Here is a 15,843-nt window from a genome sequence, read left to right as displayed (position 1 = left end):
GCTCTGCTGGTTGTGAGATCCTGGAGCTCTGCTCTGCTGGTTGTGAGATGCTGGGACTCTGCTCTGCTGGTTGTGAGATGCTGGGACTCTGCTGGTTGTGAGATGCTGGGACTTTGCTGGTTGTGAGAACCAACAGAGCTGAGTGCCAAATTGTGAAATTTTGGCTTTCAGCTTTGTTCAATGCTAGAGATCTTTTCCACTGGTTGTGTGAATGCTGTAACATTACCTTTCTGAATGTGAGTCGCTTTAATTCTTTTGCGTATTTTCAAAAGCTGGAAGCTCTGACTGTGAGATGCTCCAGTTGGTTGTGAGATGCCAGACATGATTTATAAATTTCAACCTGTACAAACCATTTTACCATGAAAGCTAACCCAAAGATAATATTATATATATTAAAAATTAGTAGCCTCAGAACTCCCAGCTGACCCAACATTACCTAAAAGGGCTGATCCAGTTGGCTCTAACAGCTACTTTAATACCCAGAGGCGATTCCTGGACTCATTGTGATCCTTGTATTCTTCTTGTTCCCTTTGATCAGTCACATTACTGACTTTCTTCCTAGCACATTGAGACAAATAGTGAAGAATGATACCACTACTGATCAGGGACTATTGTCTGCCTTGCTTCAGCATAATTCACTTTACTACAATGTTAACCTACTGATGTAATTTTGGGTTATGGTGGGTTCAGATCTGGGATTCTGCAGCTCTCCTTTTTTCTAACCATAACTTATGTAAGCAGTCCATTGCAATATTGAACAATTGTATATATATAACCTTTGCATTGTCTGGTTCAAACTATGTCTTCAAAAAATTTAAAAAAGATCCATTTTGCAAACTGAAGTCACTATACATATATATATATATATATAGTATATATATATACAATCAGATTTACAATCCTTAATATTTGACAAATGTGTTGTTTGCAGTGGTGTCATTTTATTCAGTGTAGACAACCCACATAGTATTGTTTTTTGTTGTTGTAGATGCTCATGCAATCCCTTTAAGGCTTAATAATACTTTACGTTTGTTTTCTGTCATTTCTTTTACATGGTCATATCTTTTTAAGAATATTCTGTCTTTTTTCTGCCGGCTGTGCAGCTGGCTTTGTAGAAATAATGATCTCCTCTCAATCCTCAAAATTCAAACCTAATGTGCGCTGTTGGCTTTGAAGTAGATGTAATGATGCAAAGTATGGAAGAGGGGAAGGGAGGCAATTCACTTGAATTGTTCCTGTATTAAGGTTTTAGTGTATTATTTCAAAGGCCATGTTTAACTTTTAGCCTTTTTCTTGCATGTTTGTTAGTATGGCAGCCAATAGATTAAAGGGAATCTGCAGCTCAGTTATCAACAATCAAGTGTTTTCATGATCATCTAGCAGAAGATGGGCATCAAATAAAACCGACATTGACCTTTGTAGCTGCAAGCACTGTGGAGTTATTTATTCTTAAACTTCACAGCATTGGAAGAAATGAAGTCTCCAAAGACCCCCTCTTTTATCTTCCCACTCAGAGCTGCTCCTCTGTGTATGCTTAAAGAATCGATTAGTGAAAGCTAGCGAGTGACTAAAAAGAGGGGGGAAATGCTGAGCTGAGCCACTGAGTCACTGCTCAGGGGAGGGAGCAGGCTGAGCTGCACTCCTGTGTCACGCTTGGGGAAGGAGCAAGAAGAGCTGAGCTGCTGTCACTGGTCAGGGGGGAAACAGGGAGAACTTCTGAGTCACTGCTTAAAGAAAACAGGCAGAAGTTAGCTGCTGAGTGGCTGCTCAGAGGGGGAGTGTGGAGAACTGAGCTGCTGAGTCACTGCACAATGAAGGAACAAGGCGGAGCTGAGCTGCTGTATTACTGCTCAGATTTGGAAGAGGCTAAGCATCTGAGTTACTGCTTAGTGGAGGCATCAGGAAGAGCTGAGCTGCTGAGTTACTGTGTAGTGGAGGCAGGAGGGAGAGCTGAGCTGCTGAGTTACTGCTCAGTGGACAGGGCAGTGAGAGCTGAGCTGCTGAGTCCCTACTTAAATATGACCACAGAGAGAAATGTAGCAAGACTATCCTATTTGTTGCAAGAGTACTGCATATATTTTCAGCTTGAGCTACTTCACTTTGTAAAAAACAAAGAACTCCAAATGAATTGCTACTTATTCTTAGATATTTAGCTGACTAAAATAAAACATCTTTTTTCTTTTACATTTTTATTTCTTTGTACTTACAATAATAAAGTAAACATATGCATGCTTGCACATTATGGCAAAAACACATCCAATTACCCGATCTTCAGTGAAAAAACAAAGATCTAAATACTTTTCCAAATTATTTAGAAAAGAAAACTCAGCAAAGTTTTCATTGCATAAGAATTTACTCCTTTGCTGTGAAATTTCTAAATAAACTCTGGTTGTTATCAGATATCATATTCAGCTGAAGGCCACCGGTATATAAGGAAAGCATGGCATAGACTTAGAATAAATCCACTTGGTTCTAAAAGGAACAAAGACACATAAAGGATAAGCTTCATTATAAATGGGGGGCTATCAAAACAACTTCTGTCTAAAGTTTAGAAATCACCAATGAGGGTCAGGCGGTGATGGAACTTCTGAATGAGCGATTGGGGTCCACAGCTGGGACCAACCATCAATGGGCCATTTATAACCTGGAGCAGCCTTTTTCTACTTCCAGGTCTTTAGGCACACCCTTCTATAATTACTATATCCACAGCTCACAGTACAATAAAGTGGTGGTCAGTGGGAAGAATTCCTCTTAAATGCTGGCTATTGGGAAGAATGTCATTCTTATAGATAGCCAAAAGATCATTGGTGTCACTTACACTGACCTGAAAGTCACAAACTGCTCATTGCTCAAGGAATCTCTTGCAACCTCTGGAAGAACCCTGGTTGGGAAATTGATGTAGAGATTTCACAAAGCTGGATTCGGAGTGTTGGAATGACTACAATAATAAAAATAAGAAACGTTATTTGAGGACGAAGTTGATAGACAGAAGGGGGTAGACCAGGAAAGTTTGATGATAGCTCCATTTTGAACTACCTGACCGTACATAGTGTTTCCTAGATTCTGAATGTGCATATCAGAACAACACAATTGAGCTCCCAGTTATATTTCTAGAGAATTTTGTTAGCCGATGCTCTGGAACTAGGAGAGAGTGTGTGCAGTCAGACAACAGTCAGACTTCATGTGACATTTGACCTCTGACTATCAATTTGCAGAATCAGCTTCAAACAAAGTAATAAATAGATGAACATAGGGAGGGGGGAAGAGTAATACAAACATGAATATTTAATAAGTAAGCCTGAACTTTTATAATTTCTGGATATTCTAAGCACTGCAGAAGCTTAGCTATTACTAGGTCTCCTAAGAGATAGTGGCTTTTGTTAGTACATAGTGAAAGCTAAAAGCCACAATCGGTGCACACTCAGGAAACTCAGTTTCCTTGGAATTGCAGAACTCACAGCACTTTGATGTATATGATGACTGCCTATCTCCAGGAACACATTAACCTACCCTGAAGCCTCGTACAGATGTCCTATGGATCTCAAAGGATTGAAATTATCTTTTGTTAGTATACCCAAGAGAGGAGAGAGGAAAGGGAAGGATGAGTTAACGGCACCTCAGTGTGCTTTCTTCGTAAGAGTCACAAATGGTCTTTCCAGTTGTCCGTCCAATAGTCATCCATCTTTAGTCATGGTAGATGGATGAACGACGTTGGGGTACCACTTTACACATGACAGATATTCTCCAATTGGAGCACGGCTGTTGGTCTCAGGAGATCATTAACCTCCCTAGCGGTAACCCCGAGTGTGACTCGGGGTAGAAAAAAGTTGCTAAAAGTGGTAACCCCGAGTCACACTTGGGGTTGAAACACCTATAGATGGTTAGTAAATACAGCGCTTACCTGATCCGCCGGGGTCCTGCGCCGTCCGGCGCCTCGATTTCTGTCTTCTTTCTTCTTCCTTCTTCTGCATCCTATGAATCACCGGGAACTCCCGTCGTCGGTGCATGTGTATGTCCTGGCCGGGCGGGGCGGGAAATTCAAAATCTATTTGTATTGCATTCAATGCAAAATAACTGCAATACATTGGATTTTTATGTGTAAAAGCAGTACATTGTTTTCAAGAACATTTATTTTACAGCATATATAATAGTATAAGTATAATATGTATTTTTTTAAATATATAGATTTTTTAATTTATTCAATTTATTGTTTTTAAATGATTTTGTGTTTCAAACTTTGTTATACACATACTATTATATTATACTGTAAAATAAATTTTCATGAAAAACAATGTACCGCTTTTAGACATATAAAACTGGAAAAAAATGAACCGCTTGGGAGGTTAACTGATGTATGTACATAGCATTACACTAGGGTTCCACTGGCATTGCCAGGGTTACATTCTTGCTTGTATAAACTGGACTTTTACATACTTTGTTACCATTGCCCACAAAGTCTGTTCCTTTGTGCAACCGGTTCCAGGTGCTGCGGTTGCAGGCACCGATGTCCTCTCCACCAATGTAGGAACATTAGCCCTGCATTAAAAAAGAGGAAGCAGGGGGCTCATAGACCATCCAGAGCATCGGATAGAAGAGGGGCTCACTGGCTTGTAGGAGCGAGGAATAAGGTAAGTTAAAATCCTTCTTTATTCCCTTTACACAAAAGGAAGTTTTAACCTCCGGCAGTGCCCGGGGAGCCCCGTTACAAGGGTAGATATTAGGTATTTCTGGTATTAGGTAGTTCAGCTTTAAATTATATGTAAACTCAATTGCTAAAATCTCATACAAACCAACACATTTTACCAGTTTACTGCAATTTCAAATAATCATTCTTAGATCTGCGGGTTTAAATAAAAAATATTTGTTGATCTCTCTAAGGAAGTGCATTTTCCTACATTTTGCTGTTATTGGCGGTATCACTCCGTAACTGTCTCTCAGCTGTGCTCCCACATTATCACCTTGTCACTGTAATTTTCAGTTCCATCATATAAATATGGCCCAGTGTTGTCACCATGAGAAAAACTCCCTGAGAAATGCAGCACAGGCATTCAACAAGTGCCTGTGAAAGGCATCGGTTCTGATGTATTAAAGATCTCCAAAATGGAGACGATAGACTATCATGGGAGAACCTGGGTGATCTTTTAAAAATCATATTTTTAATCCTGGACTAGATCTATTCCAGGTTTGCTTGATCACCCGGTCCCCTTATGATAGATCTTCTCCAGTACTGGAGAAATTTAATAAATCAGACCCAATATATGCTAAAGAAAGCTTTTGCAACAAATTCTTATTCATTTAAAGTTTACATCTACTTTAATGGGTTTCTGGCCTTATATTAATGAAGCCTAATAATCTTTTTAACTAATTCACATTAAAAAGAAGCAACCTGTGATTGGTTTTATAGGCAGGAGCCTCATTGTTCTCCTGCACCAGTTCTGATAATAAGCACAGTAATAGTGAATGAGTTGACATAATAACTGTTCTAGAATTCTGTCATCTGTCTTAGGACATTGACCCTAATGACTTCTGAAGCTCAATGATTGAAACAAAATGACACCGAGTCTCTATGGCTGATTATTAGCTTTGCATATTACAGATGTAGGTTGCTATCTTGCATTGCACTGCTCCCGCTGGGATATGTAATCTAAGCCCTGAAGATACATGACAGATTTGCTTTTTTTGTCTTGTAGGAAGAAAGCTCACATGCCTCCTCCTTGTTTCATCTTCTCGGAAAGGTTTGTCTTTTGTTTCACTCCGCTGGGATTCGTGTCATCAAAGCTCAAGAAAACATTGTGATAGTATCATCTCGCCATCTGCGCGGGCATTCCCAAACACCTCCAGTCATACAAGAGAGACTTCTGGAAAAAAGTGAGAGATTTCTCATTGCACCTGATTAAAATTTATGAGAATGGCTGAATAAGGATCACCAATTATAAATAAAAACACTTTCACACATCAAGACGGTTCAGAATTTGGAGAAGGGACATATATCATAGACCAAAATCATTAAAAAAGGGCCAAGTTTACAGAGATCATCAGCCAATGTTGATCTCATGGACTTGCCAAATCAGCTGAAATATTTTAGAAAATTCCATTAGTAAAAATCCAAAGCCAGATCAAGCGGACCAACCAATGACCCAACACATGACTTATCTGCTTTGGCTTATTCCCATCCCAGTTCCTCAGCTGAAAAATTAATAAAAATTGTCATAAAAGCTAGAAGACCATCTTTAAGGTCTTCAGACAACTTTCATGGTCCAGACATTCTTTGGAATAGTCTCTGAATGGAGGGCACAGCCTGCTGCTGACTAACATCTGGAGGTCCCATCATCCCCTCATTATTTCTTCATCGGTTATCTCCAGTTTCTTAAGATTCAGTGACAAAACTCCTTTTGGGAAGATGATGATGAATGAGATTCCAGACTTGGCATCGCCCTCCTCTCTTGGAGTTGTTACAGCCACTTGTGTATCCAAAGTGGAGCTCCGCGTGTGCTGCAAAAACCTGCTTGATAGAGACACGCTCAACAAATCTGACCCGTGTGTCCTACTCCTCATGCAGTCTCAAGGCCAGTGGATGGAGGTAAGGAAAGAGAACACCTTAATGTGGTCATAAGCTAGGAGCTTACTTGCTCTGATGTGCAGATTGACTATAGATAGAACTGATATTACTTTGATTTAGAGGTAGACGTCCATTGAATCATACACCTTTGGTTGTTTGGGTAGTTGGCCCAGCTAGTTTTCCCAAACAAGGTATGGTTTCTGACCTCATGGTTGTCTTTCTTCCGAAGACCAGCTTGGAAGGCGGTTTTGGTTTCATGTTGATCTCCTATGCCTTTAATAGGAAACAGGTATTGTAGTGGTGTTACTACATGATCATCTGTAATAATGACTCCATACTGAAGGCAATTCTAGCACATAAGTTCACATAATGGTTTCCAGTTTGAAGAGTCAACAAGAAGATATTCATTTGTTTATTTCTCTACCCCCTTGAAATTATTAAATTATGTTTAAAAAAGGAAGATATTCATTTGTGAGGGTCCCAAATTATAAAGCCTTACCACGAGCCTTGATCCTTAGGAATCTGGCATGGTCCCCTGTTCCTAAGGTTATCTGCTTCAGCCTACTGGATATTCAAAGGCAATAATGTCATCTATATTTCATATAATAATTATTTTATTTATAATATTACCACAGTAACATTTGTTGTTTTTAATGGTTTCATGGATAATGTAACACTGTAACCTCCCCACCTCCCCATGTAACCAAAGCCCTACAAGAAACATTGAAGTATTGTAAACAATACCTAAGCTATCTAAATAATGTCTTAAAAAACATAAATTTAGCATTCTTATTTATGGGTTTTGAAATTGTTTAATATTTTTACATATCAGCAACCTTTGTTACTGTAAGCAGTGAGAGTGGGGCAGTCATAGAAGCACATAGTATAGTCCCTGTCCACGCAACGAGTTATGGTTAGATCGGGGTATGACCTTCTGAATGCTGTATGAAAACAATCATCAAACCCTGATGGGTGAGCATGGGTCCTACTCGTACAATCACATGCCCAGTGCTTGCTGTTCCTTTTGGTAGGGATTTCTGTCTGTGGGAACAGTCCCCGGTGGCTTCTGGCATCTGGCCTGCTGCATTGGTTCTTGGACTGATCAGGGGGCTGCAGCCAGTGGTATTGGCATCTCAGTCCAGGAGGTTGCTGTTGACCTTGGATGATGCATGAAGAAAGCTCCTCCATCCTTCTGGAGAGAAATGAAAATAAGGTGTTGTCAGAGGAAGCACTGTGATCTCTGTAAAAGGTTCAAGATACATGGAAATGTTACGCTTACAACCTACATATTTTCCAGCATGAATTTATTGTATACATAAATGTATATTCTGTTTACGAGTTGGGAACAGCTCCTGTTAGGGGGATTCTCTCTGTGATTGTCCTGGTAGCCATCATCATCAAGACAAAAGATAAAGGGGAATCCAATGTATATCACAAGGTTGTCACATATGCAATAGGTGAAGGTGACAATGGCAATTCCCCACCCTAACATCAAATACTTTCTTTTCCTTTCCAAGAAATGTAAGTAGGACAATATTGCCTCAGTGACACACAGTAAAAAATATGATCTTGCCCCTCCCAACTCTTGTCAAAGGTACAAAAAAAGTTTAGGCTATAAATATACTTTAATATGAAATAATATATATTTGATTCCAGGTCTGCATTGCAGTACAGAAATCTGAACACCTTCTAGCTTGTATTATTTAATCCAATTGTGTATTACTGTTAGCGTTATCTGAAGTTACAGGATAACCAGAGGTATCTTCCTCTGGAGCCAAAAATTATTTTATGAAATGGTGGTTTATGGAAAGCTTTACACATTTTCAATGCAAAAAAAAGTTTGCAGATACCCAAGATCAGTGGTCCCCAACCTTTTGGAGCTCACAGACCACTAAATTTATACACTCCGGACCGCACATGCACAGGGAGCCATGTGTCACTCAAACTTCCCCCAGAGTGATGTCATGATGCCATAACCCGCCCACTCTCCCATCGCCTGTCCGAGCCTGAGATGGGACAGTGGGAGCGGGTTGTGTGCGGAGACACAACCGGCCCACCACCTTGAGCCTGCGATCCTTACAGGGGACATGGTGTGGTGTGCCCTCCCAAATGCGGTGCACCCCCCCAAGCAGGGTCCTTCCCCTGACCCCACTGGGGGGTGCACTGGCCAGAGCCGTGGACCTCCACTGGTGGGCAGCTGGGCCGCGGACAGGGGGTTGGGGACCACTGCCCAAGATGACTAAAAACAATGACTGCCTCTCCTTTGGATCACACGGCTGGCATAACATGATTGCTGAATACAGGTTTTCATTAGGATAATGTACATTTTTTAAACTTGACTCAGGGCAAGAATTTGTGGGGCCAATTGCCCAGGGCCCCCACCTTCTCCAGAGGCCCATTTGGCATAATGGCAGGGTTGGAGGAAGCTGTGCGTTTGGGTCTCCCATTATATATTTGCACAGGGCCCCATTTTTTTTAAAACCGCCCATGTACATAACGAGCTCTAAAGTTTGTTATGTAAGCATGAATTATTGTCTTAATTATCACCAGCGGATTGCTGTGTAATGTCCAAGGTTAATTGCACTAGTGCTTGAAATGTGATTTCACGTTGCACTGAGCTCTGTTATGTTATGTGTCCTGGCAAGCCTGAATAGAAATACATGAAGTAATGAAGGTAATTAGCACATGGACAGAACGCCGTGATTCTCCAAAGCTGACATTGCGATACGAACAGCTTCTCCTGCCGCTGCTGATAATCCAGATTCATAGCGCCAACTGCTCCCTGTGATATTTGGAGCAGATTGATCCCTGCTGCCTGCTCTAATGTTCCCGAAAAAATCAAATGAATATAAATCCTGTCCCTTTCCATGTTCCAGTGCACTAAATGGAATATGTATCTATGATTACTGCCTGCCTAGCGCTCCAATAACTGATTAATCAACTTGTACTCGGCACATGTGGCTAGATTTGTCTTTTATATCTTACCATCTGGGTGATTTATTTATTTGTTGTGTTTAAAGCAAACATTTTGTTTTAAAAAGTTGAAAATTAAAGTTGTTTTCAGGGCCTGCACCATAATTGTTGTGCTGCAGGAACTTCTGGTTCGTTTAATACGCAATATCCATATTTAATTTTATCCCTCCGTATCGTTCTTTGCAGAGCTTCTTCTAACCAATGAGAAGATCTGCTGTAGGGAGGCAGACTTCGACTTTGGAGCAAAAAGTCAACATTTGCATACTTAGGGGTGTATCTATAAATGCTTTACCCATAATGCACCCAGTGTTTCATTAAATTGACACATTTGTCACACTAAATTCAGTTTGGAAAAGTGTAAATTACATTTTGCTAATGATTCATAGGTTTACTAAACTCTACGAAACTTTGTCAATCTTGAGAAAAGTTGGACGAATCTTGGTTGAAAACTTTTAAAATTGACCCGATCCATTCCAGGTTTGCTGGATCACCCAGCTTCACTGATAAAAGTGTATCTTCTCCAGCCTTGGGGAGCTTTAATAAATCACACCCAATATGTGTTGTACCACATGTGTAACATAGTGCAGCACACATTGGGCCTGATTGCCAGCAAACCTTCAAGGAATTTCTTAAAAATCATTTGCTATTATTTGGCAAATGTTTTCAATCCTGAGCCAAATCCATTTTAGGTTTGCTTGATCACCCAGATTCACCCATGATAGTCTATTATCTCCAGTCTTAAAGGGCTTTGATAAATCAGCCACAATGGGCAGGTAATTTAACCTCCCTAGCGGTAACCCCAAGTGTGACTCGGGGCAGAAAAAAGTTGCTAAAAGCGGTAACCCCGAGTCACACTCGGGGTAGGTAAACCTATGGAAGGTAATAGTAAATACAGGGCTTACGCGATCCATGTCTTCTTCCTTAGTTCTCCGGCATCTTCTGCAGACGATGAGTCACCGGGGGAGTTCCTGGTGACGTCGGTGTGTGTACGTTGCCGGCTGGGCGGGAAATTCAAAATCTATTTGTATTGCATTCAATACAAAATAACTGTATTGAATGCAACATATTGGATTTATATGTGTAAAAGCAGTACATTGTTTTTAAGAACATTTATTTTACAGTATATATAATAGTATAAGTATAATATTTTGTTTTTAATTTAAAAAAAAAAAATATATATATATAAATATATTTTTTAATTTATTTTATTTATTATTTTTACATGATTTTGTGTTTCAAACTTTATTATACTGATACTATTATATTATACTGTAAAATAAATTTTCATGACAAACAATGTACCGCTTTGAAACATAAATCCAGACAGAAATGTACCGCTAGGGAGGTTTAAATGAAAGGGCTTCCCAATGCAATGCACATTTCATATTGTGCATTTATTACTGTGTATATTTAGGCATTCACACATGAAAATGGAACTGGTTTTAGAGCAAGGTAGACATCACTGGAATGAATGAAGCTTGTATTACTCTGTGATCCATTCTGAGAACAAATCCATTTTAATGAATACAGCTTCTCCAATATCCATTTCATACCAAATCCCTGGAGACCTGAACAGCCATCTAACAGAACCGCAGTGTCCTAGAGCTATAGCTTCATATATGAAGACTTGTCACTGCTGATCTGTAAAATACCCAAGCTGGACTGACACTCAGCACCTAATGGGTCCCAACCGTATGTACGCCATGGGGCACCTGCATACATCAGTGCCATGGGATACATACTTATCAGTCTTCCTTTTTATAATACATGGTGTTCTAAGTATGAAAAGAATTAAAGTTTATGTCAACACCAACAATGAATTTCTCATATTCATTCCCATTTATTCTGTTAAATACCAGAATTATTTTTTTATGTCTGTGCAAAACTAAAATCTGCCAGAAATTCAAAGCTGCCCCATATCCTCTCCACACCTCCTGTGCTATTTCAAAGAGTCCAATTATAAGCTATCCAAACATGAAACAACTTTAATTTACCTGAATTGGATCAAGATTCTTTGGGTTCTACTATAGATATCAATCACTTTTTGTCGAGTTGTTTCAAAATAAAGAATTAATTTATAGTTGTTTTTATAGAAGACGATCGGCAGGCAGCGATCACTTGTTCTTGAAATAGATGATTATCATATGATAATCTATTGATTATCATATGATAATTTTAAAAAAAGATCCATAACTTTCCCTTGTTTTGCGACCTGATTACATACCAGTAGTTATTGTAAGATTAAATAAGACTTATAGACCACTGCTAGGTTTTATATTCAATGTTGTCCTTATCCATTTAGATTGTATTTAATTTCTTATCCTAGAGACACTATTAGAAGTAAAAGAATATCCCCATTAGACAGCTGTCATACTCCAATTTTTCATTGGGCCGCCTTGAGCTTTGATTATGGCACACATTCACTGTTGTAGCATTTCAATAAGTTTATGTCATGTCACAAAATTTATTTCCATCCAGAGTTGCATTAATTTTTAACCATGATCTTCTCTTCTATTGATGGGGGGAGAGTCTGACTGCTGCAAAAAGTCTTCTTCAGCACATCCAAAAACACTCAATAGGGTCCGTGCGGCCAATCCAGAATTGATGTGTCATGTTCCTTAATTGGCGTGAAAGGTATAGGAGTTATAGGACAAAAGACATTAGGGTAGGGAAAGAATTAGGAAGGGAGAAAACAGAGGGGGTGAACGTCTCCCATCACTATAGGCATCACAGAGCAATCAAAGAGGCAATCAGGGAACCCTATGGGTCCAATGTCAACCATTTGCACCAAATAGTATGAAACATATTTATAATTTTCTTACTAATCTTAGTGCCTATTACTTGTTACAAATCGCCCTTCTTTTTCATCTACGATAGCTGCAATTTATGCTGATTCTAAAATGTTGGTCTTCCCATCTGTATCAGTGGTCACCAGAATGAATAGAGAGGGGATGCAAATACAAAGCCAGGATTGTGCCTAATCCTTTCTTATTCTTATCAATAATGTAAATGAAAGTTTGGTCTTTACAAACATTTTAAAAGCAAAATTTGCACCTTTAATGTGGGTTGATGATAAAATACTTTGCTGCATATTCAATAGGCAATAATACATTAGTGCCGGATGTGGTGCCTTTCATTTACACTACTTTGCAGCCACATATCTAATGAACAATGTACATGGGGGAGGAAGGGAGGATTGCAAACATTTAGTGGAATAGAAGGGACCCTTTCAGAATGTTTCAATCTTGTCTTTGGTTGATTCTTTTTGATATGTTCTTCGGTGCAGTTTCTTTGAAATGTATAAATATATATTTTTGCACGGACGTCATTTCTGCAGGAACTGTAGAGACGTGAAAGTTTCAGGGAAAAACAAGCTAAAAGCTTTTCAGCCATTGCTATCTCTCTGATGTGCATTACTGGGGGGGAAAGGTGTCATTGGAATTGTTATGGAGGGGATGAGGCATACAAAGCACATTGGTGGCAGCGTGTACAATAGCTGAGGTGTCCAGATACAGTCATCCACACCACACAATTCTGGGAGGGGTGTATGGGTACGGGGGTATCTGTTATACAAACTACTGAGTTGACTTTTTATTTTATGCAAAACACAAAAATATCAAAACACCAACACGAAAAGGAAAGCCTAGGAGCAGGTTAGCTTTAATTTGTTTCTCATCCTTTGGGGCAGCCCTTGAAATAGTTTTCAGGTCTTAGAAAACCTCTGCTTTAATTACTATATCTACATACACATGCTGGCCAGTGGGAAGAATGTCACCCTTACAGATATAATAGGGAGCACAAAGAGAGAACAAAGAAAGAGGTTCGAGGCTCAAGAGTCTTGTGTCAAACTATGAATGAACATATTCACTTCATATATAACAAAGTCATACAAATACATAGTTCACAAACATGTTTTTGTTAGAATGTATAAAGTATATTATACTTATCTTGCCTAGTTCTGTTAAGAAGGAATCACAGAAGTAGGAACATTGATACAAGTTAGCACAACATATTATGTTTGTTTTACCTATTTCTGTTCTAGGTCACAGAAATAAAATAGTTCACTAGACATAATATTGCTAGCGTGGATAATAGACAGCAAAAAATATATATGGGAAATAAGAAAAAATGATAAGACTGTGTTTTCCGTATATAAGCCCCCGATGCGTTTCGCCCAGATTATGCTTCCTCAGGGGTATACGACTTTATACGATTTATGGTAGGTAGTATGAAGATCGGGTCAAATTGCTCATTGTTCAAGGAAACTTTAAGGAAACACAGGCTGTAATGCAAATTAGATAGATGCCTAGAACCCATATGGCTATCAGTAGTGTAGTGTCTCAATCAAGACTGTTTTTGCTTGATATAATCTTTATCAGTCACGGTAAAATATTTGTACACAGCACAGAGGTGACCAATATCCAAATAGGGAGGAGATATAACTAAGAAAGGTAGGGAAATACCATCTCCATGAGGGAGTATCCATTAAGACCCCATAGAGGTCAAATCATGATGGTCTATTTCTATGGGAGAGGGGTAACATTTAAATGTTTTATTATATAGATCCCTACAGATCTCAGCAACCAATAAAAGTCCATAAAGGTCAGTTTATAATGGTGAGTACCATTTCCAAGAGAGAGGGGTGTTATAATTTAGATGTGTAGGATGTTTGGAGCTACATGAGTACTTTGCTTATCCTTAAGCATCTGATATGATCCCAACAGTCTATATTCTTTAGGACGATAGCACACATATCCAGCCTTGCTCTCCTAATCTGTCTTTCTCTGTCATAGGTTGACCGGACAGAAGTGATCAAAAGCAATCTGAATCCAGTCTTCTCCAAGGTCTTCACTGTGGACTACTATTTCGAGGAGGTGCAGAAGCTGCGCTTTGAGGTGTACGACATCCATGGACATTGCAGTATTGGAGCAAGGGATGATGACTTCCTTGGTGGAGTGGAAATGACTCTGGGACAGGTAAAAATAAATGGATACCTAATGCAATGATTTATTTGATGATTGAACAATTGCTAAGCTCTGCTAAGCTCCGAGCAACTCTTAGCACTTTATAAGTTTTTCAGGGAATGTTTGGTGTCACTGATGTTCTAAATGAAGAGGAGTTGATCATATTACATTTTCCAGAACCCCAACCTTTTTCTGCTACTATGTTAGTCACAGTTGGAATTCAAATTGGGCCACATAGGTTGTAACCTAGGGTGCTATTGTTGATGGGGACAACACTAAGCCCAGGGTTCCTATGTACTGTGTGATCCTATAGGTCCTACAGAATCGAGGACACATGGCAGAGTTTTAGTTCGTTCATTGTGGTGCAACACTCTACAGATTCAAATTCCCCATGCCCACCAAATGGCTCCAGGCCCCCATATTTCTCATCTCCCTGCAGTCCACCCCAGAGCAACTAGCCACTCATAACCTCCTCCCAGTGACCCCCAGTTCAGTACAGTAAATGTGTCGTGGTGACAAAGTATAGCTGGCAAAGGAAAGAGAACAAGTAAATTAGGCCAGTGGTCGCCAACCTTTTCAGACCTACGGAAAACCAAACTTATGGGTTCCGGACTGTGCATGCACAGGGAGCCGTGAGCCACTCAGAGGGGAAGAAATTCCCCCCGTGGTGATGTCATGATGCCAGAACTCTGTACCCACTGCCCTAAGCCTGCGATCAATACGGGAGACATGGTCTGTGGCTCTGGCTGGTGGGCCTTCCCAGCATGGGTCCTTCTCCTGATGCCGTGGACCACCAAAATTTTCTTGCGGACCACCGGTTGGCGACCCCTGTTGTAGGCAACACTGAATGCAGCACTAGAGTACACAATAAATATGTCACTTTATTTGTATTGGTAATTCTCCTACTCGTTAATAATCAACCCCATCGTATGAATACTGTGATCTAAATATGTTCCCCAATGTTCTGTGCCTTCACCTGTGACTGGCTTGTGATCAAAAAAAAAAAAACTCTATTTTACCTTTATGGTGACCATCTGCCTCTACATACTACACTGATAACTTGTATATTTGTCTGGATGCTTCATTTTCCTTTACATTAAATGTCTGCAGTCTCTGTCCATTTCTTCTAACATGTCTGCAGTCTCTGATATACTCTTATAACATGTGTACCATCTCTTGTAGCATGACTGCAGTCTGTGACATTCTCTTGTAGCATGTGCACAGACTCTGGCCTTTCTATTTAACATGTCTACAGCCTCTTACCATCTCCTGTATCATGTCTGCAGTCCCTGACCATCTCCTGTATCATGTCTGCAGTCCCTGACCATCTCCTGTATCATGTCTGCA

At 39.8% G+C, this 15,843-nt stretch overlaps 1 protein-coding gene across 2 annotated transcripts in view; it reads left to right on the top strand.

The window, feature by feature from the left end:
* CPNE7 (copine 7) overlaps positions 1-15,843 on the top strand; it is an 81,756-nt gene that overhangs the window by 14,976 nt on the left and 50,937 nt on the right. The window contains exons 2-3 of one of the 2 annotated variants that reach the window (XM_072422619.1): positions 5,691-6,580; positions 14,326-14,508. In XM_072422619.1, coding sequence (XP_072278720.1) covers positions 6,401-6,580; positions 14,326-14,508 — 363 coding nt within the window. In that variant the 5' untranslated portion in view covers positions 5,691-6,400. The remainder of the gene's footprint in view (positions 1-5,690; positions 6,581-14,325; positions 14,509-15,843) is intronic. The other variant, XM_072422620.1, reaches the window with a different exon arrangement.

This window comes from Pyxicephalus adspersus, chromosome 9 (genome assembly GCF_032062135.1).
Source record: "Pyxicephalus adspersus chromosome 9, UCB_Pads_2.0, whole genome shotgun sequence".
NCBI lineage: Eukaryota > Metazoa > Chordata > Amphibia > Anura > Pyxicephalidae > Pyxicephalus > Pyxicephalus adspersus.
Note: the sequence above shows the minus strand (reverse complement) of the source record. Positions and strands in the feature narration are given on the sequence as shown.